The 27,991-nt window shown below is 39.9% G+C and overlaps 1 protein-coding gene across 4 annotated transcripts in view; it reads left to right on the forward strand.

Annotated features, from left to right (window-relative positions):
• PDE7A (phosphodiesterase 7A) overlaps positions 1-27,991 on the forward strand; it is a 355,014-nt gene that overhangs the window by 236,493 nt on the left and 90,530 nt on the right. The window contains exons 1-2 of one of the 4 annotated variants that reach the window (XM_057532073.1): positions 13,248-13,301; positions 13,995-14,114. The exons of 2 other annotated variants lie outside the window; for them this stretch is intronic. Coding sequence is in view for 1 of the 2 variants with exons in the window: in XM_007184993.3 (XP_007185055.2) it covers positions 13,977-14,114 (138 nt within the window). In the remaining variant the exon portion in view is untranslated. Of the gene's footprint in view, positions 1-13,247; positions 13,302-13,525; positions 14,115-27,991 lie in introns of those variants that run through there. One more of the 4 variants, XM_007184993.3, reaches the window with a different exon arrangement.

The raw sequence follows: 27,991 nt of genomic DNA on the forward strand, positions 1-27,991 counted from the left end.
CCAAACTGATAGAACCTGTAAAACTTTTGCCTTCGATAGGTTCACTTTCTAAAAGAGAAATCTTCCGACCCCTTGCCTCAAGGATATTAACTTGGCTGTCAACAAGTAGACAGATTCTCATTTATTCCACTGCTTTCCATATGGAACTCTAACCCCACTCTCAGTTCTGCCTGGTGAACCCACGTCCAGAGCCTGTTTGGTTCAATCTATCCAATCTTCTGCTGAGGTGAAGGAGAGCACAAGGTTGTGGAGGAGATCTGGGGTTCTAACCACTTGTTTTAAAGAACTGTCTCTTTTTCAGCCCACTTACATCCATGCCTTCCAAAACAGCTAGGGCCTCTAATTTCTGCAGTTATTCTGGGTCTTTGCAGCAGGAATTGGCTGGATATAGACCTCCTCATTTGTAAGCTTAGGTTTTAGCTTTCTGTTCTGCCAAGACGAGTACAACTTGTCCATTCCCTTTCAGTTTCTAGAAGACAAACTTGTCTGTTTTCACTTCCCCTTCTTTTCTCTTTGTCCTTCTGGGTTTATGCCTTATTTTCTTCCTTCAGTGTCATTTAGTTAGGGTTTGGGGAGGGAACAATGACGGATGCATGTATGTAGTCTGCTGTGTTCAGCCAGATGTCCTCTGACTGATTATTCATTAGTGTACTGCCAAGAAAGGCGCTTGTCAATTAGTGCTGAGCTACTAAATAGTCTAGAGCAACCAACCCTCAGGTGAAAATTTCCTTCAATTGTCTTTTATTTCATTAAACATTCATCATTGCACTTTAAACATTTTATTTTTATTCATAGTTTATATTTTTAACAAGTTAATTTTTGTTACAAAATAACATGTTTATCTTAGAAAACTTGGCAAATAGACTTGATCAAGAAAACATTTTAAAAGAAAAGGAAAAACCATAATCCGACCACTTCTAACATTTGGGGGATGTACCCTGGGGACTATTTGGAGGGAATATACAGAGCTTACTTTATAAGCAATATCAAGTAGAGAAATTGAATTAATAATTTTAAATCCTCCATAAAGAAAAATCCAGGTCCAGATAGTTTCACTGGTGAATCCTATCAGATATTTATGTAAAAAATGATACCACTTGTATGCAAAATCTTTTAGAAAATAGAAGAGTAAGGTTTATTTCCCAGCTCATTTTATGAGACCAACATTACCTTAAACCCAAAGCCAAACAAAGTTAAAAAAAAAAAAAAAAAAAAAGGGGGCTTCCCTGGTGGCGCAGTGGTTGAGAGTCTGCCTGCTAATGCAGGGGACACGGGTTCGAGCCCTGGTCTGGGAGGATCCCACATGCCACGGAGCAGCTGGGCCCGTGAGCCACAATTGCTGAGCCTGCGCGTCTGGAGCCTGTGCCCCGCGACGGGAGGGGCCGCGATAGAGAAAGGCCCGCGCACCGCGATGAAGAGCGGTCCCCACACCGCGATGAAGAGTGGCCCCCGCTTGCCGCAACTGGAGAAAGCCCTCGCACAAACCGAAGACCCAACACAGCCAAAAATAAATAAATAAATAAATAAATAAATAAATAAATAAGAAAATCCTTTTAAAAAAAAAAAAAAAGAAAGAAAACTATAAGCCAGAGAGAGCAGAGCATATATTATTTTTAACATTTTAACCTACCTGGGGCTGCCTGAAGGACTGGTCTCTGCTTTGTCTAACTTGGATTTCAAGCAGGAAGAAGCAGTAAATGCTGCTCAGGAAAATTAAAGGGAGACTGGCCCACAGATACTTGGAGTAAGAGATTATGGGTAGAGGTCCCAAAAAGAGACACTTTGGGATATTAGGACAATTAAAAGCAGCTGTATACACAGGGAAATCAAAAAAGTCAAACACAGCCCCAAGCAAGATGCATGTGCAGTAAAGACCTTATGATTTCTCCTTGGACTGATCCCAAAGCTTAGAACCGAGGGTCAGGTAATTAGTGACACATTTCCCTGGCACAGGAGCAGTCTACAAAGTCTGAGATAGGTGGCTATTTTTTAAATGTCCAGTGATCAACAATTAAATATCATATCACAAGACATAAAAAGAAACAGGAAAACATGACCCACTGAAAGGAAGAAAATGAAGTGGCAGAAACCAGCCCTGAAAAAAACACAGGCATCATACTTAACAAAGACTTTAAAACAACTGTTTTTAAATACATGCAAGTTGCTAAGGGACAACACAGACAAACAACTAAAGGAAATCAGGAAAATAATATATGAACAAAATGAAAATATCAGTGAAGAGGTAGAAATTATAAATGAAACCAATAGAAATTCTGAAATTGAAAAATGCAATAACTGAATTGAAAAAAATAACCAGAAGTGTTCAGTAGCAGACTTGAGCAGGCAGAAGAAAGAGTCAGCAAACTTCAAGATAGGATATTTGAAGTCATCAAGTCTCAGAAGCAGAAAGAAAAAAGGTTGAAGAAAAGTGAACAGAGCCTAAGGGAATCAAGTGGACCAGTACCTGTATTACAGGAGTCCTTGAAGTAGAAGAGAGAGAAAGAGGCAGAGAGGTTACTTGAAGAAATAATGGCAGAAAACTTTTCAAGTTTGTGGAAACATGAATCTACAAATCCAAGATCAATGGACTCCACTACGATAAAGGAGACCCACACTGAGACACATTATAGTCAAACTGTTGAAAGACAAAGACAAAGAGAAAATTTTGAAAGCAACAAGAGAAAAGTGATTCCTGATATATTAATACAAGAGATCTTCATTAAGATTATCCACCAGTTTCTCAAAAGAAGGCTTGAAGTCCAGAAGGCAGTAAGATGATGTTTAAGGTGCTGAAAGAAAAAAAACAAAAAACAAAAAACTGCCAACCAAAAATTCTACATTTGGCAGAATCGTCCTTCAAAATTTAGAGAGGAATTAAAACGTTCCAAGATAAGTGAAAGCCGAGGGAGTTCATTCCACTAGACTTGTCCTATAAGAAATGCTAAAAGCAGTCCTTCAAATTGAAATGAAAGGACACTAGACAATAACTTGAAGCCATATGAAGATATAAAGATCTCCAGTAAAGGTAAATACATGGACAAATATAAAAAACAGTATTATTGTGATTTTGGTTTGTAACTACACTTTCCATTTTCTACAGGATTTTGAAGACAAATACCTAAAAAAATAAGTATTAATTTATGTTAACTGGTACACAATACATAAAGCTAAAACTTGTGACATCAATAACATAAAGTGGGAGGAGACCTGTAAAAGAGTACAGTTTTTATACTGATGGCAGTTAAGTTGGTGTCAATTCAAAATTAATTGTTACAGTTTTAGGATGATATATGTAATCCCCATTGTAACCACAAAGAAAATATCTAATGAGAATTGGAATCCAAACATGCCACTATGTAAAAATCAATTAAACACAAAGGAAGGCAGTTTTAGAGGAAATGGGGGTCCAAAGAACCATAAAACATATGGAAAACAAATAACAAAATGACAAAGTAAGTTCTTTCCTATCAATAATTACTATAAATGTAAATGGATTGAAATTCCCAAACAAAAGGTATAGATTTACAGAATAGACTTTAAAAAACATGATCCAACTATATGATATCTACAAGACACTCACTTTAGCTCTAAGAGAATGCACAGGTTGAAAGTGAAAGGATAGAAGAAGATATTCTATGCAAATAATAAACAAAAGAGAGCTGGGTGGCTATATCAATATTAGACAAAATCATTTTTTTATTGAAGTATAGTTGATTTACAGCATTTCAGGTGTACAGCAAAGTGATTCTTTTTCAGATTCTTTTCCACTGTAGGTCATTACAAGATATTGACTATAGTTCCTTGTGCTATACAGTAGGTCCTTGTTGTTTATCTATTGGATTGGCCAAAAATTTCATTCGGGTTTTTCATGTTCCAGAAAATCCCGAACGAACTTTTTGGCCAACCCTATGTTTTATATTTAATAACATGTATCTGTTAATCCCAAATTCCTAATTTATCCCTGCCCCCTCCTTTCCCCTTTGGTAACCACAGGTTTGTTTTCTGTGTCTGTGAGTCTATTTCTATTTTGTAAATAAGTTACTTTGTATCATTTTTTAGATTCCACATATAAATATCAGTTAATATTTGTCTTTCTCTGTCTGATTTACTTCACTTGGTGTGATAATCTCTGGGTCCATCCATGTTGCTGCAAATGGCATTATTTCATTCTTTTTTTATGGCTGAGCAGTATTCCATTGTTTATGTATACCGCATCTTCCTTATCCATTCATCTGTCAGTGCACACTTAGGTTGCTGCCATGTCTTGGCTATTGTAAATAGTGATGTTATGAACATTGGGGTGCATGTATCTTTTCAAACTAGAGTTTTCATCTTTTCTAGATATATGCCCAGATATATAATCCTAGGAGTGGGATTGCTGGATCATACAGTAGTTCTATTTTTTTTTTTTTAAGAAAACTAATACTGTTCTCCATAGTGGCTGCAGCAATTTACATTCCCACCAACAATGTAGGAGGATTCCCTTTTCTCCACACCCTCTCCAGCATTTCTTATTTGTAGACATTTTGGTGATGGTAGACAAAATAGTCTTTAGGACAAAAACTGTTATGAGACAAAGAAGAACATGATATCACTATTAAAGAGACAATTCACCAAGAGGATATAACAATTACAAATATGTATCCATCAGACATCAGAGACCCAAGTTATATGAAGTAAACATTAACAGAACTGAAGGGGAAAATAGACAGTTCCACAGTAATACCAGGAGACTTCAATGCCCCATTTTCTTTTCTTTTTTAAAAAATTTTTAATTGAAGTATAGTTGATTTACAATATTGTGTTAGTTTCTGATGTTCAGCAAAGTGATTCATATATATATATATCTTTTTTAATATTCTTTTCTATTATGGTTTATTACAGGATATTGAATATATGTCCCTGTACTGTACAGTAGGACCTTGTTGTTTATCTATTTTATATATAGTAGTTTGTATCTGCTAATCCCCAACTCCTAATTTATCTCTCCCCCACCCCCTTTCCCGCTAGCCATGAGTTTGTTTTCTATGTCTGTGAGTCTGTTTGTGTTTCATAGATAAGTTCATTTGTATCATATTTAAGATTCTACATATAAGTGATATCATATGGCGTTTGCCTTTCTCTTTCTGGCTTACTTAATTTAGTATGATAATCTCTGGGTCCGTCCATGTTGCTGCAAATGGCATTACTTCATTATTTTTTATGGCTGAGTAGTAGTCCATTGTATATATATACCACATCTTTATCCATTCATCTGTCAAAGGACATTTAGGTTGCTTCTGTGTCTTGGCTCTTGTAAATAACACTGCATAAACATTGGAATACCCCATTTTCAATAATGGATAGACAACTAGATAGAAGATTAATATGGAAATAGATGGCTTTAACAACAATATAGATGAATTGGACCTAACAGACATACATAACATACAGAACACTCCACCAAACAGCAGTAGAACATACATTTTTCTCAAGTGCACATGAAACATTCTCAAGGATAGATCAAATGCTAGACTACAAAACAAATCTTAATAAATGTAAAAGGATTGATATTATACAAAAGAATCTTCTCCAACCCTTGTGAAATTAAGTTAGAAATCAACAGCAAAAAAACTGGAAAATTCAGAAATATGTGGAAATTGACACATCCTTAAATGTCAATGGTCAAAAAATAAATCACTAAGGATATTAGAATCTTGAGACCATTCAATGGGGAAAGGGCAGTCTTTTTTAACAAATGGTGCTGGGTAAACTAGATATCCACATACAAAAGAATGTGATTGTATATGTATAACTGATTCACTTTGTTTTAAAGCAGAAACTAACACACCATTGTAAAGCAATTATACTTCAATAAAGATGTTAAAAAAAAAAAAGGGGGCTTCCCTGGTGGCGCAGTGGTTGAGAGTCTGCCTGCTAATGCAGGGGACACGGGTTCGAGCCCTGGTCTGGGAGGATCCCACATGCCACGGAGCAGCTGGGCCCGTGAGCCACAACTATTCAGCCTGCGCGTCTGGAGCCTGTGCCCCGCAACGGGAGGGGCCGCGATAGTGAAAGGCCCGCGCACCGCGATGAAGAGCGGGCCCGCACCGCGATGAAGAGTGGCCCCCGCTTGCCGCAACTAGAGAAAGCCCTCGCACGAACCGAAGACCCAACACAGCCAAAAATAAATAAATAAATAAATAAATAAATAAAGTAGCTATAAAATTAAAAAAAAAAAAAAAAAGAATGTGATTGGACTCTTACCATCCACCATATATGAAAATTAACTCCAAAGGAATTAAAGACCTAAACATAAATTGTAAAACTCTTGGAAGAAAACATAGAGGAAAGCTTCATGACTTTGGATGTGGCAATGGTTTTTGGCTATGATACCAAAAGCACAAGCATTAAAAGAAAAAATAGATAAATTAGATTCCATCAAAATTCAAAACTTTTGAGCATCAAAGTACACTATCAGGAGAATAAAAAGATCACCCAAAGAATGGAAGAAAATAATTGCAAATTACATATCTGTTAAGGAATTAATATCCGGAACATATAAAGAACTACTAAAACAACTACAAATAAACAACTCAATTCAAAAATGAAGAAAGGATTTGAATAGACTTTTCTCCAAAGAAGATATGCAAATGATCAAATAGCACATGAAAAAATGCTCAACATCACTAATCATTAGGGAAATGCAAACCTAAACTACGAGATACCACTTCACATCCACTAGGATGGCTATTATCAAAAAACAAATTACAAGTGTCGGAAAGGATGTGGAGAAATTGGAACAATTGTGTATCCCTGGTGGGGATGTAAAATGGTACAGCTGATGTGGAAAACAGTATGGAAGTTCCCCCCAAATTTTAAATATAGAATTACCATATTATCCAGCAATTCCACTTCTGGATATATGTTTTAAAATTGAAAGCAAGGGGCTTCCCTGGTGGCTCAGTGGTTAAGAATCCGCCTGCCAATGCAGAGAACACAGGTTCAAGCCCTGGTTGGGGAAGATCCCACATGCCACGGAGCAACTAAGCCTGTGTGCCACAACTACTGAGCCTGTGCTCTAGAGTCCGTGAGCCACAACTACTGAAGCCCGTGCGCCTAGAGCCCATGCTCCGCCGCAAGAGAAGCCACCGCAATGAGAAGCCCGCGCACCGCAACAGAGTAGCCCCTGCTCGCGGCAACTAGAGAAAGCCTGCACGCCGCAACGAAGACCCAACGCAGCCAAAAATAAATAAATAAAATTTAAAAATAAAATAAAGTAAAATAAAATAGAAAGCAGGGACTTAAACAGGTATTTATACGCCCATAGTTCATAGTAGTTCATAGTAGTAATATTCACAGTAGCCAAAAGGTGGAAACAACCCAAATGTCCATTGACAGATGGATAAATTACGTATAGATATATGAATATTATATATGAATATATACGAATATTATTCAGTCTGAAAAAAGAATGTAATTCTGTTATATGCTACAACATGGATGAACCTTGAAGACACTGTGCTAAGCGAAATAAGGTGGATACAATCAGATAAATACTGTATGATTCCACTTATATAAGGTACCTAAAGTAGTGAAATTCATAGAGATGGAAAGTACAATACTGGTTACCAGGGGCTGGGCAGGAGGAAATGGTGAATTATTGTTTAATGAGTACAGTTTCATATTGGGATGATGAAAAATTCTGGTGGTGGTTATGTTGCACAATGTGAATGTAGTTAATGCTACTGACTTTTACACTTAAAAGTGATTAAAATGGTAAAAGTTATGTTATTTATATTTTATGACAATAAAAAAAATGAAAGGCTGAGTGGAGCTCAGAGCAAGAGAAGAGTACGTAAGGAATCCATACTGCCATATAAGCTTCTCTGTCACTTGGGCCATATGACCCAGCAGATATGCTGCTGTGATAGGTTAGGGATACCATATAAAGCCTTTGGTGATCCTCTATAATTGAATCAGTGCAGGCTTTTAGGATATTGGAACAAAGCTATGTCATCTTCTCTACATAACTATTCCCCTTTTGAGAAACTATTCTTGCTTCTGCTGGGCCCTAGTAGAAACTAAATACTTGATCACGAACCATCAAATTACCTTGTGACCTGAGCAACCCAAAGTGTACTAAATGTATTCTGATACACCAAACCATAAAGTTGGTCGTGCCTAGCAGCACTCCATCAGGTGGAAGTGGTATACATGAGATCAGGCTCAAGCAGGTCTTTTGAGGTGCAGGTAAATTTTATAATCTAGTGGCCCAGATGCCCATCATTCCTATTACTACCATAATGTCTCCTCCCTCTCAACTTTCATCTAAGGTATCATGGGGAGCCCCCTATCTCCTGTTGAGTGATAGAAGAAAAAGATTTTATTTGGGACTGTCTTACAGATAGTTCTGTATTCTGTGGTGCAGAAAGTGGATAGCTACAGCACTATGAACACTCTTTGGGGGTAGCCCTGAAGGTAGTGAAGAGAAATACTCCCAGTGGGAGAACCTGGAGCAGTACTCCTGGTTGTTCATTTTTTCTGAAGAGAGATAGCTAGATATGCAGATCATACTGATGGGCAGTGTCTGACCATTTGGCTGTATGGTCTGGAACTTGGAAGGAACATAATTAGACAATTGGTGATAAGGAGGTCTGGGAAAGGTGTATATGTGGATAGATTGAATAAGCAGGGTGTGAATATATTTGTGTCTCATGTGATTCCTAAGAGGAGTCTCATTAGAGGATGATCATAATAATCAGGTGGATGAGATGATACATTCTGTGTATGTCAGTCAGCCTTTTCCTCCATCTACCCCTGGCCTTGCCCAACAGACTCATGAACAACATGGCCATGGTGGCAGGACGAGGGCTAGATGTGGCTTTAGCAGGACTGATTTCCACTCAACAAGGCCAATCTGGCTACAGCTATTGCTAAGTGCTCAAGTTGCCTACAGCAGAGTGTTAAGACTAAGCTTCCATTTCCTGGAGGTATCACTTAGCCATCAGGTACATTGCATTAAGCCTCTTCCATTATGAAGAAGCAGCCCTTTTTTTCTCCCTGAATAGATACTTATTCTGGAAGTGAGTTTCCTTCCCTGATTGCAGTGCTTCTATCAAAACCACCATGCATGGACTTACACCATCACACTATTCCACCCAGTGTTACTTTTAACCAAGGAACTCATTTTACAGCAAATAAAGCAATGGGTTCCTGCTCATAGAATTTACTGGTCTTATTATGTTGCCTGTTACCCTGAAGTAGCTGGCTTAATAGGATGATCAAATGGCCTTTCTCTTTATTGTGATAAAAATTACAATTTTAACCATTTAAAAATGTACAATTCAGTGGCATTAAGGACATTCACAATGCTGTGCAACCATCACCTCTATCTAGCTCCAGAACTTTTTCATTACTCCAAAAGGAAACCCCATACCCATTAAGCAGTCTCCCCATTCCTCCCTCTCCCCAGCCCCTGGCAAGCACTAATTAGCTTTCTGTCTCTATGGTTTGCCTATTCTGGATATTTCATATAAATGGAGTCATACAATATTTAGCATTTTGTATCTGGCTTCTTTCACTTAGCATGTTTTAAGGTTCATTGGAATGGCCTTTTGAAGACTCAATAATTAATCGTACCAACTGGGTGGCAATACCTCGTGTAGCGAGGATAATATTCTCCGGGTTTTGGCATATGTTCTAAATCTAAATGTATATCCATGATCCCGGAATCAAGGAGTGGGCTTGGGAGTAGATCCTCTTACTTTTACCCCTAGTGCAAAATTTTGCTTCCCATTCCTGCAACTTTGGGCTCTCCTGGTCCAGAGGTCTTCCTTCTCAAAGAAGAATGTTTCCACCAGGGTACACAGCAAGAGTTCAATTAAACTGGAAGTTGAGACTGCCACTTGGCCATTTGGGGAGCCTTGTGCTAGTTAACCAACATGCAAAGAAAGGGGTTACTCTACTGCCTGGGGTGATTGACCCTGGCTACTAAGCAGATTTTGAGTTGTTGCTACACAATGGGAAAAGGGAGGAACATGGCTGGAAAGCAGGAGATTCTTTGGGGGTGCCTCTTAGTACTTAGTACTCCAATGCTCCGTGTTATGACAGTGGAGAACTACAACCAAGAATACTTTTACCGATAGCAGTAGAACCTCTGCTGGCCCAGATCCTTTAGGAATGAAGGTTTGGGTCACTCCACAAGGCAAGTGGAGTGACCCACATCATTTTCAGCTGAGATGCTTGCTGAAGGCAAATGGGATATGAGACAGGTCATGGGAGCAAGAAAATAGTTATAAATAGTAATTATGATCATGTTGTCAGTTGCAGATACAAGGACTACAATAGTTCTGAGCATTTTTCCTAATTTTGATATGAATTTATCTGTATTTATTAACCAATTATTTTTTTTCTCCTCTCTCATTCCCCTATGATGTGTTAATAGTAGGTAAACTTATATCTCAGTATATAAGTTACAGGATAGCCAAGGTATATACTGTGACTTGTCAAGAAGAGGAATTAACATCACTCAAAGACTCCATCCTCTTGGGGAAGGAGGGAGCTCTTTTGGGTTATATGAAAGAGAGTTGCATCATATGGACAGAGGCATGATTTTGCTATCGTCTTTATTTGAAAATTAAATACAATTAAAAGAGTGTGTATGGATGTCAAGTTGGCAAGTGTTGGACTGGGGTGGTTATGTTCTGACAGCTTAGCTAAGTTGGAACTACATTTCCCAGAATTCTCTTCCTTTTATAGTTTTGGTTATGGTTGGCCACAATAGAAATTTGCAAAAGGATTAAAAAGTGGAAGTGAAGCACCAGCCATTACACTTGAAAGGTCCCTGCAGGGTCCCAGGCACCACTGTTATTTTGCACATGATCCACTAGCTCTCCTCACTGGCAACGGGGCAGCTCCTCCAGCTTCTCTGCCCTCTGGAGGAGGAACATGTGTGGCAAATCAATCTTGCTCTCCCTCTCTCTCTCTTGCGCTCTCTTGCTCTCTCTCCCTAGCCCTCTCTCACTCGCTCTGTATATACCCTATAGGTTCTGTTTTTCTGAAGAACCCTAATACACTCTCCAATACAGTAAAGAACACTGAAAACAGCTGAAGTTCTGGTCTTGAGCAACCACACGGTGTGGTGGAAACGCATGGCTCTGAAATCATACAGAACAGAGTTCAGCGGCACAAATGATTTATGGCCTCGAAACCTGATTCCACATCTGTAGAGTTGGGATCCAGTTTTTACTTTTGCAGCTGTTGCATAGGGCTAAGTGAAACACTGTATATAGAATACCTATCACAGTTCACAGTGGGTGCGTAGTAAATGTTAGCTCCCCTCTCTGCTGAGGGAGATCTGAGTCTTGTTAAACGATTTCATCAAGTCTCTTAGATGTTATTAAGTATGACAGAGTTACTTGGCATATACTGTCTGATACCACACCAATACTGCTTTCTGGGTGTTTAGATGAACACAGAATTCAGACATTATTTGAGGTAAGTTCTGCCATTTATCTGTGGAAGATCTAAGGCAAGTCATGTTTCCCTGAGCCTCGTTTCAATTTAGAAACTATTACCTCATGGGGTTTTTGTCAGATGTAAATACGAGGGAGAACTCAGCTTAATCACAAGTATACAGAGGATGCTCAAATCTGCTAGACGTCGTGGGAGTAATTAGGGTTTCAAAGATGACTTGGGTCAGTTGTTGGGAGACAGGCTGGGATCTGCTGCAGTGGTTACACCTGGACCAACAGCTCCTCAAGCAAGAGAACGAAAAGAAACAATAAGGGACTAAAAATAAATGCATGAATACACAGCTGGGGCAAATTATGAACAACAAGCTACAAAAAGACCAAAAACCCAACTGCCACTTCTGAGGTGTCCGGAGCAAAAGCAGGGTACGGTGCATGATCCCTGCACACAACACCGTCAAAGGGGTGGGTAGACTGCCTAAGCCACCCCCCCAGCACGACCCCAGGATCCTCCCCTCCCTCACCCCATCTAAGGGACCAGCTCAGGACTTCCCCCACCACCCCCCCACCCCCGCCCGCCCAGTTAGCAAGGGAACCTGTTACTTGTTTTCACTCCCTCCTGCAGTAGCAAGAGGCCCAATAAAGCCTTGCTTGAGCTTCCCGTCTGGCCTCTTAGGAACGAGTACAAGAACCCCGGCTGGTAACAGTTGCGCTGAAGGGAAGCTTACCATCTAGTGAGGACAAAAATCCATGAAACCACATTGGAAGTGATATCCTTTTAATAGTAGAAAGCAGACAAGTAGAAAAATGCTCACGAGAAGGTAGAAACTTTTAAGTGATATAAAAGAAACAGATGTCATGGAAAGACGATAAAAGGTCTTGTAGACTTCTGTTGATCTATGGGATCAAGAGCACATGTCACCTGATCTCATCGGTACTGGCTATGCAGTACTTTCAGAGACCTGCCACCTTGCCAGTGGTTGGCTGGGCATAGCACAGAAGTGGAAGCCTGGGTGACCTGAAAGCAGAGCCAAATCAACAATTTTGCCAGCAGGGGAAAGCTTGTGCAGGCTGATGTCCCAGAGGCTGGAATGCACTTGAAACAAAGGGTTGCAGCTGAAAAGCTTTGATGGTTTGGGGAAAATGTGACAAAATGAACCTGCAGTTTACAAACCACGTCAAGAGTTATTTTCTCCTGCCTTCTAGAAATCAAAGCCAAGAAACGAAAACACTTTTGGTAAAAGGGCACGCAGTCTCCTTTCCCCCTCTGGCTTCTCATTTTCATCCTTCCCTTCTCATATTTTCCAGTGCATACTCTCACTTCTTCTTTCTCAGTCTTGGTGTTCCCCCCACCCCCACCCCTCGCCCCCTCCCCCCGCCCGCGCTCTCGGCTCCGCTCTTGGCCCCTCCGCCTGGGACGGCCCTGGGGCCGCACCTGCCAGGGGAGCGCCCAGCCCGACCCCGCCGGGGGACTGGCAGTGACGTAGCGGGGAGGACGGTGCCCGCGCGGCCCGCTGACGTCACTGCCGCAGCGGTCCCGAGCGAAGCCCAAGAACGGGAATTCGAGGAGGGAAACACGGCGGTGACCCCGCGGTCGGGGCTGGACGCAGCGAGTGGGCCGCGTGCTTTGGGTTTTTGGAGCCGAAAAGCCGAAACCGCGCCTCTAGTGTAGGCTGAGCCCACCCCACACCCTCAGCGCGCCCGAACGCCAGAGTTTAGCGATAAGGGGAATGTCCCGAAACGGCGGGGCCTCGTGCGCACGCGCCTTGGCTGGGGGGCCTGCAGGACGAGGATTGGTGGGGGAGGAGGGCACCGTGAAGCGGGAGAGGACGGTGACTGAGCTCCAAGGTGCGGCACAGGAGGAGGGCGGCTCAACCCCTCCGCTGCTAGCCGGTCTCCCTGGACGCTGCGGCGGCGCGGGGCCTGCGGCGCAGCGTCGTGACGTCACGGTGGCGGCGGCGGTGGTTGGCGCAGGGTCCGCGGCTACAAAGTGTGAATTACGCCGGGCTCGCGCTGGCGGCGGAGTGAAGTCAGGCTCCGGGGGAGGGGAGGGGAGGGGCAGGACCGCGGCGGCGGCGGCGGCCGGAGCTGGTGGCTGCACCCGAGTCCCGCGCGCCCTGCGTCTCGCCGCTGGCTCCAGCAGTCTTTTCTTGCACCGCTTTACTCTGTCCTTGCTCCGCTCCTGCGCCGCTGGCCCGGACCCTCTCCTCTCGGCCGAAGAGCCTGGCGGCGCCGGGGTTCCCCCTCCGACTTGGCTCGTGCTGCCCCCGCTTGCACCCCGGAGCTGGGCGCGCGCTACTCTTCGTAACCGTAGCCGCGGCCCCCGCAGCGCCTTGCCGCCGGCAGCCCGGGTGGAGTGTTGGGGTGGGGGAGGCGTGAGCGCGGCTTCCCGGCCCGGGGTCGACGCCCGCCCGCCCTGCCCCCGCCTCGGCCCGGAGCCCCCGAGCCGCGGCCCCTTCCCAGCGCAGGGGCCGGCGGCCGCGGCAGGGCGGGCGCCGCGCGGGGGCAGGGCGGGCGTATTCAATGGAAGTATGTTACCAGCTGCCGGTGCTGCCCCTGGACAGGCCGGTGCCCCAGCACGTCCTCAGCCGCCGAGGGGCCATCAGCTTCAGCTCCAGCTCCGCGCTCTTCGGCTGCCCCAATCCCCGGCAGCTCTCACAGGTAAACGCCGCCGCCGCCGCCGGTGGCCCACGCCTGGGGGCTTCTCTGTTGTTTCCCTCCTCCCACCTGGCTTCACCTCCGCGACCCCTACTCCCCAGTCCTCGCCGTTCACCCCAGATCCACCACTGCCCATTGTTCGGGGATTTCTAGTCTGGCCCCTCGATTCGAGAGCCTTTTCCTTGACCCTCGGGGCTTCAGCCCCCCGGCCTACTCAAGCCTGGACCCGGGTGGGCTCTGGGAGCCCTGCAGACCCTTCCCAGGCCCGCCCCCCACCGTGCTCAGCAGCTTAAGACTCAGGAATGACTTCGTCTTCCTCCCTTTCTCGACGTCTCGGTCTGGAAGTTGGGACTCTCTTCGTCGGCGGTGGCCCTGGGCACACCTGGCCACCCTCACACCCACACACCTGTGCTAGGTGCGCGCCTCCCCCCGCGCAGCTCCCGCGCGCCCTGCGGTGCTCGGACGGTCCTGCGGTCCTCCGAACAATAGGCCAATTCCCGGTTGCTCTTCTCCCCGACTCCTTCGATGATGTGGATGGACCCTAAGTGGTATCGGTCTCCAGAGTGCTTCCTCGAAGCTTCGGTTTTCGTAAAGTTGATAGGCAGGAACCAGTTTTGTTTTTAATTGGATAAGGAGGTTTTAATAGAAAAACTACTGATGGAGCACTCCCAGAAAGACTTTGTTTTGAATGGTCCAATACCAGTTGCTCCTGAGAATTTCGTGTTTTGTTTTTTCTATGGTGATGCTGTTGGCCCAGCTTCTACTTCTGGCTGATTTTGATTGCCGGATTTAAAATAGGGAGGCTAAAAGAATTTTGTTTTGTTTACATTTGAACTGAGTGAGTGCCCTCCATTTCTGCTGCCAGAACGTCACATGTTCACGATCACTTTTTGAATCACGTATATTTATTTTTCCTGTTGATTAATATTAGCTTCTTTTATGGGGGTATATGTTTTTCTCTCCTATTATATTGTAAATATCTTGAGCCCGGTCTGTATTTCTTTTGGTTTTTACTGGTAGTGTGGGTAGCAGCCGATAGAGATTTACTTACAGTAGGTGTGTCCAGTAAATATTTACCATTTGCTTCTTTGCCTGAATTGTTTGTAGAGAGAGAGCAGTAGCCTACATTTGGGTTTCTCTGTGAATTGTTTTTATTTAAAATCAGACTTCTTTCGCAGGACAAGGTGGTATGCTAATGAGGTCAGAGCCAACTTGTAAAGATTACTATAATATTAAGTGACATCTAAAAATAATGCTACATAGTTACTTTTAAAGTTAGGTCCGTGATCTGCCTTTACAGTACTGCTTAAAGCATTTTCAGGTTCCAAATTTAATACTGAAGAGATACTAATGCATTAAAAAGGTTTTTAATGGCAGTAACTTTTTCATTTCTTATATCAGCAGCACATGACTAATACCCATTTCCGGTTCAGTCTAAATAATCAAGGCAATCAGTAATCATTTGTAAAATTATAAAATGTGAATAAAGTTACTTGTGCTCCCCAAGGAGAAAATGAATGAGATGGGAGATTCCAAGGGAGCTAAAACAAGTAAGGCTGATGCCAGGGAGTTTACCTGATGTCGTAATTAATCCACAGAGACCAACTTTAAGCTCCATTCCTTCTTGACTCATTTCCTAGCCTTAGATTTAAATGGGTAATGGAATTTTAAAAATATGATTGGCAGATAAAGCAAATATTGTATAGTCACACCATACTTACTATTCAAACTTAAAAAAATTGTTTGTACCCCAAAGTGAAGTGTATAGGAACTTCTGAAAACTTGGACAGAAGTTTTCCTGAACTAACACTTTTTTCAAATTAGCGATGCACAGCATTAAAATGACAGTAAACTTACCATGATGCTGAATGGGTATATTTATCATTATCAAGACTTTGATTATCATTTAATACTAAAACATATGTCATAGTGATTTCTTTAGGGCCAGATGGGAATTTGTAATGGACTGAAAAAGAGGTAGAAAATCTTGGAATCTTATTTAGAGCTCTATAAAGTAAATATTTGGTTAAATCAAAAGCTTTCTTTACCCTTGAATCTTCAGTTTCTAAGTCTTCAGTTACAGGAATTATAAAAAGTTTGGGTGGTTTTATAGTTTTATTTAAAAGACTTTAAGAAATCTGTTTTTCTTTTTCTTTTTTTTTCCTTAGGCACTAAGTAGAACAGTTATTTATATTAGAGTACTTGTATTTTAAAATATGTTCACAACTAGCAGCCTTCTCAATTTTCATTGTAATATGGGAGCCCAGTTCTTAGTAGGGACTTAGTAATATTGGTTGAATGAGTGAATAGCTAATGAAGTTAACTCTGACTGAGCATCAGTTGAGAATAGGACATCAACGAAAGGACTTTCATCCAGGTATAGCAGTAACTCTTTTATCCAAAACTTGGCTATCCAGACTTTAACAGATTCAGGAAGTAAGCGAAGACTCTGAGCAACCAAAGTAGATTTGGAGATCCTCTCAAAGCCAGTGTGTTTTAGGCAAAATTCTGACAAACTCGTTTTCCAAGTAGCAGCAGATTTGAAGGGGGATGGGAGGCTGCTAGAGTCAGGTTCATACTGATAGCAGCACAAGTTGACAGCTGACGCACCAAGGGCTCGGGATCAAAAGAAACACTCTTCAAAGCCAAAAACTTTTAAAAAGGACATAGAGTTTGGCATCTTGAGTGTTATACAACACAGTTATGTTTTTGACATTAGTCAAAATAGTATTTAATAGAGTCTGTTTTTAAAAGTTGAAAGATTTGTACTGTTAAAAAAAAGAAAAAGAAAAATCTCCATGCCGAACAGTTTAAGTGTTGATGTTTAAATGGACGAGCCCGAGTTATCTGGAAAATTCATTTATGTGGAGTACCAACTCTCCCAAGGATGCCAAGTAAATGAAGCATTAACTTTTTGTTTTAAACCAGGTCATGTACTACTTTCTCAAATGGTTAATACGAATTTTTTAATTATTTGAAAAATAAGGATAATAGAAGATGATTGATCATTGTTTTCGCCATTTGGGGGATATCCGTTGTTGATAGTTGAGTATAAAAACATTCATCTTGCAGAATACGTTTCTTATTTGGAAGAAAATATTGTGAGAGCAGAAATTATCTTGTTCACCGCTGTGGCCACGTTGCTTTGCATAGGTAGGTGCTTATTAAGCATGGAAGTTGAGTTAGTGTGTTGATAGCATGCCAAAACACCGCACCTGGGATTATTTCAGTCAGATTTTCTATGCACTGGAAACAAATCTTATTTGGGTTAGAAATCTGAGGTTTAATTTTTAAAATTTAACATAAATCTATGATATGTATTATTGTTGAACAAAATTTTGGGATCTAACATGTAAACATATGCTTTTAATACCATAATAAGCTAAATTTGATTTCTAATTTAGCATCTGTATCTTTTTTCTTAAATAGACTTGATTTTTTGAGAGCAGTTTTAGGCTCACAGCACTGTTGAGTGGAACACGCAGAGATTTCCCTCACCTGGAACATGCATAGCTTCCCCATCATCAGTATCCCCAACATGAGCAGTACACGAACCTCCCTAATACATCAGTATCACCCAGAGTCCATAGTTTACCACAGGGTTCATTCTTGGTGTCTTTTTTTTTTAATCCAGAAACTATTCCACAAATATTTACTGAACACCTCTGTGAACGAGGCTCCTTGTGATAGGTGCTGAGAAAATGTAAAGAATTAGTAGTTTAAAAAAAAAAAATCACTTGTGAGCCTGCCAACCTAACCAAGTTTTTCTTTGAAGCATTGCCTTCCTTATTCATAAACATTTTTCACCTGTAGTCACAGTCTCCCTCTCTGTTGTCTGTGGTAATGTTCTAAGTATATGACAAATTATCGAGGTCCTGTATGTGCCAGAACAGTTCAGAGCCCCTTGGGTAAAAGTTGGTTTCTCCTTGAAAAAGCTTACAGGATTGTGGTGGGGAAAATGGTATGCTTATATGTGATCTAATTTTTGTACTGGGGTTATCAAGGTGTAATGAGACTACAAGAAGTTCTACCTAAATTTCCTGGGTAAATCAGGGGAAGCCTCACGTGGTAGTTGAGCCTTAGGCTAAGGCCTTGAAGGTTAAGGAGATGTTTCTCGGTAAATGGGTGCATGTAGGGGAGGAGGAGAGAGGATGGCGCAGGTCGCTATGTAGATCAGCACTATCAAAAGAAGTTTCTGTGATGATGGAAATGTTCTCTGCAGTATCTAAGAGAATAGTCACTAGCCGTATGGCTAGGTGAGCCCTTGAAATATGACTAGTTTTGACTGAGGGATTGAATTTTAAATACAGTTTTGTTTAAATAGCTCCATATGGCTAGTGGCTACTGTATTGGCAGAGCAGGTGTGTAGTGTGCTTAATGATGGTTAGTAGTGATGTCATGTTGATCTGTCCATAGCACATTCTCCGGATGCGGAACATGAGAGCTACTTTCAGGTTGTTGCTGTTGGCTGCAAAACTTCATTTAATACCTTCATGCAAGTTTGATAAAGTCCTTAGAGTGGAAGCATTAGATTGGGTCGAGAGGTAGGAACACTTTTTGACTTTCTAGAATTCTCTCTTCTTTTACAGTGCAAAGGTGAATGAGCATATCTCTTTCATCTCCAATCACAGAGTATTAAATTGTAATACTTATATGTTAAATAACCATTTTATAAATATTTTATAAACATTTATATAAATGTTTTACTGCTTCAGTAGATATGCTGTGGTACACCGAGTTTGTTTTCACTTGCCGTAGGCAAGAGTGTACAGTTCCTCAACTTTTTTTTTGTACATTTGCATTACCTCTTTTGTGACATTTCATTTGCATATCCTGTGCTTATTTATGGAGGCTCTTATATATCTAATATCAGTTTGTAAATAGCATCATTTCAAATATTGTTAGCATAGTTGTTGCCTTTTTCACAAGCCTGCGTTCAGAAGCCGGTACAGGGGTCGTGTGAACAGTGGTGAACCGGGGAGTGATTCTTTTCCTGACACCTTCCTCCCTGCCCACTCCCAAGACACTCCTTTGGTTGGGACCTTGGTTTCATTTTTCTGTTTTCAGAAATGCTTCGTATTTTGATTTAAATTCAGTGCTACCGTATTTTGGCTTATACTTCAGAACAAATATGTCTTTATACTATACTTCAAATAACATGCTCAAGCATAATATTAATGTAAATTTATAGTGTATTTGGACTGCAGATTTGATTGAGGAGTAAGGTGTTCAAATTACTGGTTTATAAGTTGTCATCAGGAATGCGTGTAGTCTGTGGGACGTGAATTGAGAGGTTTTAGACCTATGTCCAGATTTTGCTGCTTTGTTGCAATGCCTAGAGTTCTGTCAGTTGTACATACTGTCTACTCAAAAAAATTGTTTTAAACACAAATGTCCTGCGAGAGGTAAAATATTAAGCTCTTTGCAGGAGTTAGGAAGATTAGGGCGCGCACTTTGGGTGGAAAGAGAGAGAGAGATGTACCATCCATTCTCTTCGAGGCAGTTTGATAAGACTTCTGCTAACACTTTAGTGTAAATTTCAACTCTTCCTTTCCCCTTCCCTCCATCCCTCCCTTCCTCCCTTCATTCTTTTTTTCCTTTTTCAGAAAGGATTACAGCAGTTTTAGAGAATTGACTTCTTTTCTGGGGATGGATATAGAGACAGGCTTGGAAGAAGAGAGCTGAAGAAAGGGAAACGGACAAAGTTTAGCTTAACTCAGTTTTTGTCTGGTATCATTAATAGTCATAAAGACACCTAGGAAATTTAGATGATAAAGAACCCTTATTGCATGCAGATCCTCTTAATGAATTTAATTTTTTTCTTTTTCTGTACTAAAGACTTGTGTGTATCACATTTGTTGTGTGGCTATAAAATCTTTCTAATTTTGTTAGAAGTCTCTTGACTCAGTATCTTTAGTGGAAGTTTTCTGGACATTCTTACATTCCCTTTGGCCACTCCAGAAAACTTCAACAATTAATTTTTAATCTTCTAATTTAAAAACAACTCAAAATATATTTTTCTGGCTACAAATTGCTCGTATTTTATGATTATTTTGAATTGAGAGAAAATTGAGTGTATATTCTCTTCCACATTTAAATGGCCTGTTCTTGCCTGAAAATAAGGTAGACTGTTAATTTTTAACATTGTTGCCAAATCATTGTTGCCAAATGTTGCCTTTCAAAAGATTATTCACAAGTAAATGACACTTTTTGCATGGTTGCATTCAGGTGTAAGTGTTCATACGATCAGTATGTGAGGAAAGGAATAAAAACTGTATTTGTAGATGAGCCTTCTAAATTTGCGGGGCTTCATTTTGGCTGCTGGCAGGAAGCCTTCTGAAGGGATCTATGCCACTGATCCTGTGGTTGACATCAGAGTCTCTCTTGCTTATAATTTTGAGTAGGAATTTTGGATTATTGCTCCATGCCTCCACCTGCTGGTAGGGATGGCTCTTCGTTTTCTGAAGATGATGGCTAGAGGGAGGAGAGGGCAAAGGCAGGGCATAATTTGGGGAAGAAAAATTATTAATCAGATAACTAAATTTCAGCAAAACCTACTCTGTTTCTCGAAGTTTTGAGTAAACCAAACTCTAGCTCAGGACCATGTGAAGTACTTGGTAAACAGTGCTTAATAAAGATGCAATAGTCTTGCTTCAGTATTAATTATAATTATTTGTTTCCATTTATTGATGACCTCCTACATGCCAGATACTGTAATTGATGTTTTTAATCTTTACAAGAGATTACTTTATGAGATAATTGGCAGTACTCTCATTTTCACCAAGGAGTGAGTAAACTGAGTTTACAGACATTAAATCCCATTTTTACCAAGAAGTAAGTAAACTGAGCTTACAGGCAAGTTAAATCGCTTGTCTGAGGCATCAGGCAAGATCTTGGAGAAGAGCCTGTCATGTTCCACACCCTTACTTTCAAACTGGTCTCCCTCATTGGTGAAGGTGAGTGGAATATAGTTAGACTTTTAGGTTTACGGATTATAGATTTTGTTGGTTCATGGATCTTGATAAACAAAACAGATTTGATGATTTGAGACGATTATTTGAAATGATAACCTTCGCTCTGGTCTTTTCAAACCATATCTGGAATATTTTGTTCTAGATGCCATGTTCTAGGAGGAGATGATTAAGCTAAATCAGACTCTGAAGATAGTGACCAGGGTGGTGAGGTGATTTGAAAACTGTATTGTTTGACAGGTGACTGAAGAAATTGGAGACATTTAGTCTGGAGAAAAAAGACTCAGGTTTTGGGCCAGGAGGGGTGGGAATGGAGGTGGGGAATACTTGGTGAGAGATGGTAGAGCATTGTTGTCTTCCAGTATTTGAAGGATTGCCATGTGAATGAGAGGGAGGAGAAGAGGATTAATTTAGATTTTGATTGGTTGTATGTTCTTGATTGCTATACCCTTTTCCTACTTTGTGAGGTCAGTTGCTAATATACAGGAAGAGATCCAAGCTTAAAGTTGTCACTTGTCCAAGGCCACACAACTAGGTACTGGAAATGGATTAAACTCTGGGTCATTCTGACCCTAAAGCTCATGCATTCTCTTCTACTTCCTCTTACTGCGTGGAAAAAGGATGTTACCTCAGAGGGTAGATAAGGACCAATAGGTAGAAACAATAGAAATAGAAAGGGAGATGTTGTGTTTAAGCACACTAGTAATAAAAGAAATGCAGGTTAAAAGAATGATACTGATTTTTGCTTTCAGATCGACAAATTCTTAAAAAATAAGTCTGTAGCTTGAAGATTATACTCATGTAACACTAGTAGGAGTCTAATTGTTTTACGTTTTCTGAAAAGTAATTTGGCAATTGAATAAAAAAATTAATACTTAGAAAATTAATACTTTTGCCTGATAATTTACTTTTGGGTATCTGTCCTGAGCAAATAACTAGAAATGTAGATAAAGATTAATGGTCTTAAAGGATATTCATCATGTATTTATCACTGAAAAATTGAAAACAAATAATTTATAAATGGTTAAATTAACTATAGTATTTCTTATTGTGAGTATATGGTATTTATCTTTATATTGTATGACCACTAAAATGCATTGAAGAATTTAAAGTATGTATAGTGTAAATAGTTTACAAATGGCTAAATAAATTTTAGTATTTTCTACTATTTCTGTATTGTGTACCCACTAAAATACTTGGAAGAATTTGAAGAATATTTAATTGCATGAAGAATTGCTTACGACCTTAAGCTAGCAAACAAACAAAAAAAAACCTCAGGGTATTTACAGATTTATCCCGATTTTGTTTAAAAATAAATCACAAAATATATACATATTCATATACTGTGCATGATTGCAAAAGGAAAAAAAGCCAATATATGTCCCAAAATGCTAACTGAAATTATCTCTGGATGCTGAAATTATAAGTAATTTTTAACTTTTTGTTTAGAATTTTGTGTAATTTTACGTGTTCTTCTTTTCACATGAATCTCCGTTTTAACTACAATAATCCTAGAAAAAGTCAAACAAGTTGTATTTGGGCCCAGATCTCTGACAGAGATGTCCAGAGAGGAAGTACACTGCCTCATGAGATTAAAAAGTCCCGGAAGATACTTGGATGAGGTTCTTGTCAGGGGGTTTGACTTTTCTGGTTCTGTCTGACTTCACGATTCTGTAATTCTTTGGGTGACTCAGCTGTATGTGTGACAGGTATTTTTGTATACCTCTGATAAGGATAAAGTAGCTTCACTCTCCATGGGAGATGTTGGGAAGTAAATTTAAGTATAGTTATTGTTTTAAAGAAGAGCTGTTGGATGACAGTGCGTGAAGAGATCTTGAACAGTGGCAGTGGTGGAAGAATAGAGATAGGAAGTCAGGAGTTAGGTCCTCGGAACTGATTTGATTTGAGAGGTTAAAAACAAACAAACAAAAAATTTCACCTTTTAAATTTGGGAGACCAGGTAGATCATGAAGCTAGTAATAAAAATACAAAAGGAAGAAGAGGCGGGTTTTATTTTTCTTATCCTCTTTTGTGTATGTGTGTGGAGGATTGGGGGAGGGTGGTGGAGTACATTATAAGTTTACTTTTTAAATATGTTGAGTTCAAGTGTCTGGGAGCCCTCCAGGCTGGGATGTCCAGTAGGCAGTATCTTAGGACGAAGGTTAAGACTAATGACATATTTTGACTTCTACTACAAGGGTTTTCAAACATTTTTTGCTCACATATCCCTTTGAAAAACTAGAGGAAAAAACCCTCAAAAAACTGGATACCTTCTTACATATCTAGAATTTTTCTTCCAAGTGTAATTGTAAATGATGTAGATTTTGGTGCATTATTTAAATCACAGTTTTAAATACATCCAGGGGAATTTTTAAAATTTGATATCCCCATCATCTGTTTTAATAAAACGTGAGCAAGCTCTTAATTTTAACAGAATCTTTACATTCCTTATTTTTCTCTTTGAACTCATTTCTGTTTGACAGTCTCTACATATTCTTATCCTAATGTATTCTTTTATACTTGAAAGCATTTTATCAATCACAGTGTCATACTTTTCTACAACAAAAGTAAATTCATTCATTAATTTAATAGATGGAAATAGAAAGTACTTAAGCAGTGTCACCCAGTTCTTCTGAGTTCTATGCAAAAACAGTTATAATTTAAAACATTTGAAATTTCCTGTGTCTGTAAGGCTGTGTCAGATTTATTTTGGATCAAGTTACCAATACAGTGATAACCAGTAGACAATCAAAACAACATGTGAGTTATTAAATTTAATAAGTATTAAATAGTGAAAATTTAATTGGAAATGCATTTTGTTTATTTTAAATCATTTAGAAATCTGTTTTATCCATTTATAAGTATTATTAGAAAAGATGAGGTTCTGCACTGATTCTCTTCCTTTTTTACTTTAAAGTATTGAGAAATCTTGTCCACAGATTTAGTAGATGGTAATAAAAAGTGCTTTATTTTAGCAGTATCACCCATTCTTTTGAGTTGACAGCAAAGTGATCCACAATCAAAAATACTTTTTAAGGCTTTCTCAAGTAGCACATGGATTTGGTTCTCCTTCCATTTTCATGGAAATAGGAGATGGTGACCACTTGATTTGAAAAAAATTTGATACCCTGTCTGGAGAGCAATTAACTTTTTCAACATTAATATTTTAAACTCTCCTTTTGCCTCCTCAGCTATTGTTAGGCCCCAGCTCCACAGTAAGTTTCAGGACTTGTAGAGATTTATGTAGGGCAGAAGAGGAGAGGTGAAAGGGGAGAGGAGGTAAATGAAAACTGACGTGTCAGTAGAATGGTTCTAGAAAATTGTACATATGGAAGTTGAAGACCTAGAAATCAATTCCCTTGACACTCTCCATGCCCAGGTGCTCCTCAGGGTATGTATGCATGACCCAGTTTGTAGACCACTGTTTACTGTATTTCACATTATTACCTTGTTGCTGTATTTTACTGTTCTCCATAGGCATACAGAAATAATACCTTATACGTCAGGTTTTTTTTTTCCTGGTTTTGATTGCTCATAATCCTGGATCTCCATACTTAATCATTCTAGGCCTTCTTTAGGGATGGAATCAGAATATTAATGCTTGAAAGAGACCTTATAAGTAATTTAATTGATCTTCAACAGTTTGAAGATTTGATTGTTGAGACTCAGAAAGGTCAGGATTTCTCCAAGATCACGAAATTAGAAAGTGGAAAAATTAAAGCTGTAAACTTAGTTCTTCCAACTTTTAATCTGTTGCTTTTCTCACTATACCCCTACTTCCTTATAAAAGGATTGATTTGTAGGATTTCCGTAAGTAGCAGTCTTTCTTTACTGAACATTATTCCTTGGAGTAGCATTTGCTGATAGACCAGTGATTATTTGAACAAGTTAAAGGACAAACACACTCAATTTTTAAGATGTCTGAGTTACTTCTACTTAAAATATAGTCAGATAAAGCAAAACCATTACTGAAAGTGTATTGGGCCTGTTGGGAAGATATTTGTTAAAATGTGATTTGTGTGTAACTTAGCAGGAATAACCTTTTAAAAAGGAACATATATTTCACCTGTATTTCAAAAATTAACTTAAGAATAAAACTTTTTTTTCCACTTTAGGGAATAAAAGAATTTTAGCAAATAAAAAAATATTCTTGATATACAAAGAGCTCACTCTCTAAACCATTTATGTGTTTACTATGTATGAAAGGATGAGTGGTAGAATCCACTTCTTGGATTTTTCTTGATATTAAACTTGGAATATATGTTTATTAGTTACCTACTAACTATCTTGGAATTGTCTATATCCGTTGCCTATTTTTCTATTGGCAGCTTAGTATATTTTAAATCAGTTTTTGAATTTTATATTGATAATGAAAATTTTGTCATATTTGTGGCAAACTTCCACCTTTTTGACTTATTTTTATTTTTTAAAATTTATTTATTTTTGGCTGTGTTGGGTCTTCATTGCTGCGTGCGGGCTTTCTCTAGTTGCAGTGATCAGGGCCTACTCTTTGTTGCGGTGCGCGGGCTTCTCCTTGCAGTGGCTTCTCCTGTTGCGGAGCACGGGCTCTAGGCGCACGGGCTTCAGTAGTTGTGGGACGTGGGTTCAGTAGTTGTGGCTTAGCTGCTCCGCGGCATCTGGGATTCTCCTGGACCAGGGCTCGAACCCATGTCCTGTGCATTGGCAGGTGGATTCCTAACCTCTGTGCCACCAGGGAAGTCCCTCGACCTATTTTTAATAAAATGATGTTCTACCTGTACTGCTAAGCCTTTATCTAGTAAGTCTTATCTCTTTAATGATGTAGTCATCAGAGGGAATTTTTGTTAATAAAAGTTTTCAGCATTTTAAATTCTTCCACACAAACTTTTTGTCTTCAGCGTAGTAATTTGATAAAGATCTTTTTCATTTTAGTAAGTTGTATGGATTGTCAATAACAAATTATAGCTAATTAATCTCTTTGTATTTTAAATATATTGTAAAAGGAAGGTGACATAAGTACTTTTCCAGAATAGAACCAAGAATGTGAAATTGGAGGAAAAATTTTATGCTTGGAAAATATATTGAAAATGAATGACTTGAGAACTTCTGAATGTACTTTCTAAGCATTCTCACCACTAAAGCAATTGGCATGTAACCTATCTCCCTCATGCAAACATTTTTAATTTTGTGATAATAACTCAAATTTTGTAGTAAGAAAAATGGAAAGTAGGACCCATTTTACATGGCTTTTCTAAAATCTCTAAAATTTTAGAGAGAATTTATGTCTTACAAACATTTAAGAGGATTTTTAATGGCTTATAATATTAACATAAAAGAAGACAATTTGAAGATAAAAGCAAAAACATAGATTACCTGCAGTGTGTAGAACCAACATTTTCATTTTTCTTTCATCACAGTGAAAATACTCCAAATTCATTTTCAGAGAAAAACTTTCCAGAAGTGACTTCAAGAATTTTTTGTGGTTGGCCTCAGTTCATTTCCATTTGAGGTGTAGTTTTAATAACTTTTTCAAGGCTTTCCACATTTGTTTCCCCATCAGTGGTGTTTTTTAATTTCCTTTTTGTCGTTTTTTTGTTTGTTTGGTTAAGTCCCTTAGAGCAGGATTCAAGAGGGCTGTGCACGAAAAGCCATTGAAGATGTAAAAATAAAATTTTAGAATGTTTATTTATGTTTATTTTTAACCTTATGGTTTCAGATCCTAATTTTATTTATGTTACATGGAGTACGTAAAATTATATGTATCTAATTCATAAATAAATGCATTACAAGTTTGGAGACTACTATCTCAGAGAATCTGTTGACTGTAATGTATTTCTCACACGCACGTGTGTGCATGCACACACACACACAGGTCATGCAGGAACATACACAACATTTCAAAGGGTTCTTGGAGTCTGTCCATCATACCTCTAGAATACTCGCGTTCCCGTTTAACCATAACCTGCCTTGCCTCCTGAGTGCACTTAGCCTTCGCTCTTTGTCTACTGATTTATTTAATTTTATTAACCAACTCTGATTTCCATCCTTAAGGTTCCAGCCGAGGGTTAACTCTTAGAAGAGCCACCTTGTGTACCTATCTGTCCTGATTTCAGTTTGGTTAAACTATGAGCTCCTTAAGAGTGGTCACTGTTTATTTAGCTCTGTTCAGCCCAGTGCTTCATACAAAGCAGATATTTAGCCAATGAAAAGAGTGCGTCAAACCTTTATAAAGTCCTGTTGGTGACCCATCCTACAGAGTCCAGCTTCCTGCTCTCCCCACACTCCCTCCTATTACCCCCTTCCCACAATGCCACCTCATACGCTGCTGTGGCAGCAGTCATTTCTGTCTTAAAGGACCTTCTGCCCTCTCAAGGTGGCCACTCTTAATTCTTCGACGACTGAAGGATCTCTGGAGGGCCTCCAAGTGGTAGTAGTATTCAGATCCCCTCATGTAAAGCTGGTAAATGACATGGTCAGGATCAGGGATGGGCTTTCAACCTTGAGGACTTTATAAAAGGTCTCTAGGGCTTCCCTGGTGGCGCAGTGGTTAAGAATCCGCCTGCCAATGCAGGGGACACGGGTTCGAGCCCTGGTCTGGGAAGATCCCACATGCAGTGGAGCAACTAAGCCCATGCGCCACAACTACTGAGCCTGCGCTCTAGAGCCCGCGAGCCACAACTACTGAGCCCCCGTGCTACAACTACTGAAGCCCACGCGCCTAGAGCCCGTGCTCCACAACAAGAGAAGCCATGGAAATGAGAAGCCCGCGCACCACAGCAAAGGGTAGCCCCCGCTCGCTGCAATTAGAGAAAGCCAGCGCATAGCAACAAAGACCCAACACAGCCAATAAATAAATAAATAAATAAAACTACAAAAAAAAAAAAGGTCTCTGGATTTCTCCTGGGGCTTTGGTTGTCGTAATGGATTATA

This window comes from Balaenoptera acutorostrata, chromosome 17, assembly GCF_949987535.1.
Source record: "Balaenoptera acutorostrata chromosome 17, mBalAcu1.1, whole genome shotgun sequence".
Classification (NCBI taxonomy): Eukaryota; Metazoa; Chordata; class Mammalia; order Artiodactyla; family Balaenopteridae; genus Balaenoptera; species Balaenoptera acutorostrata.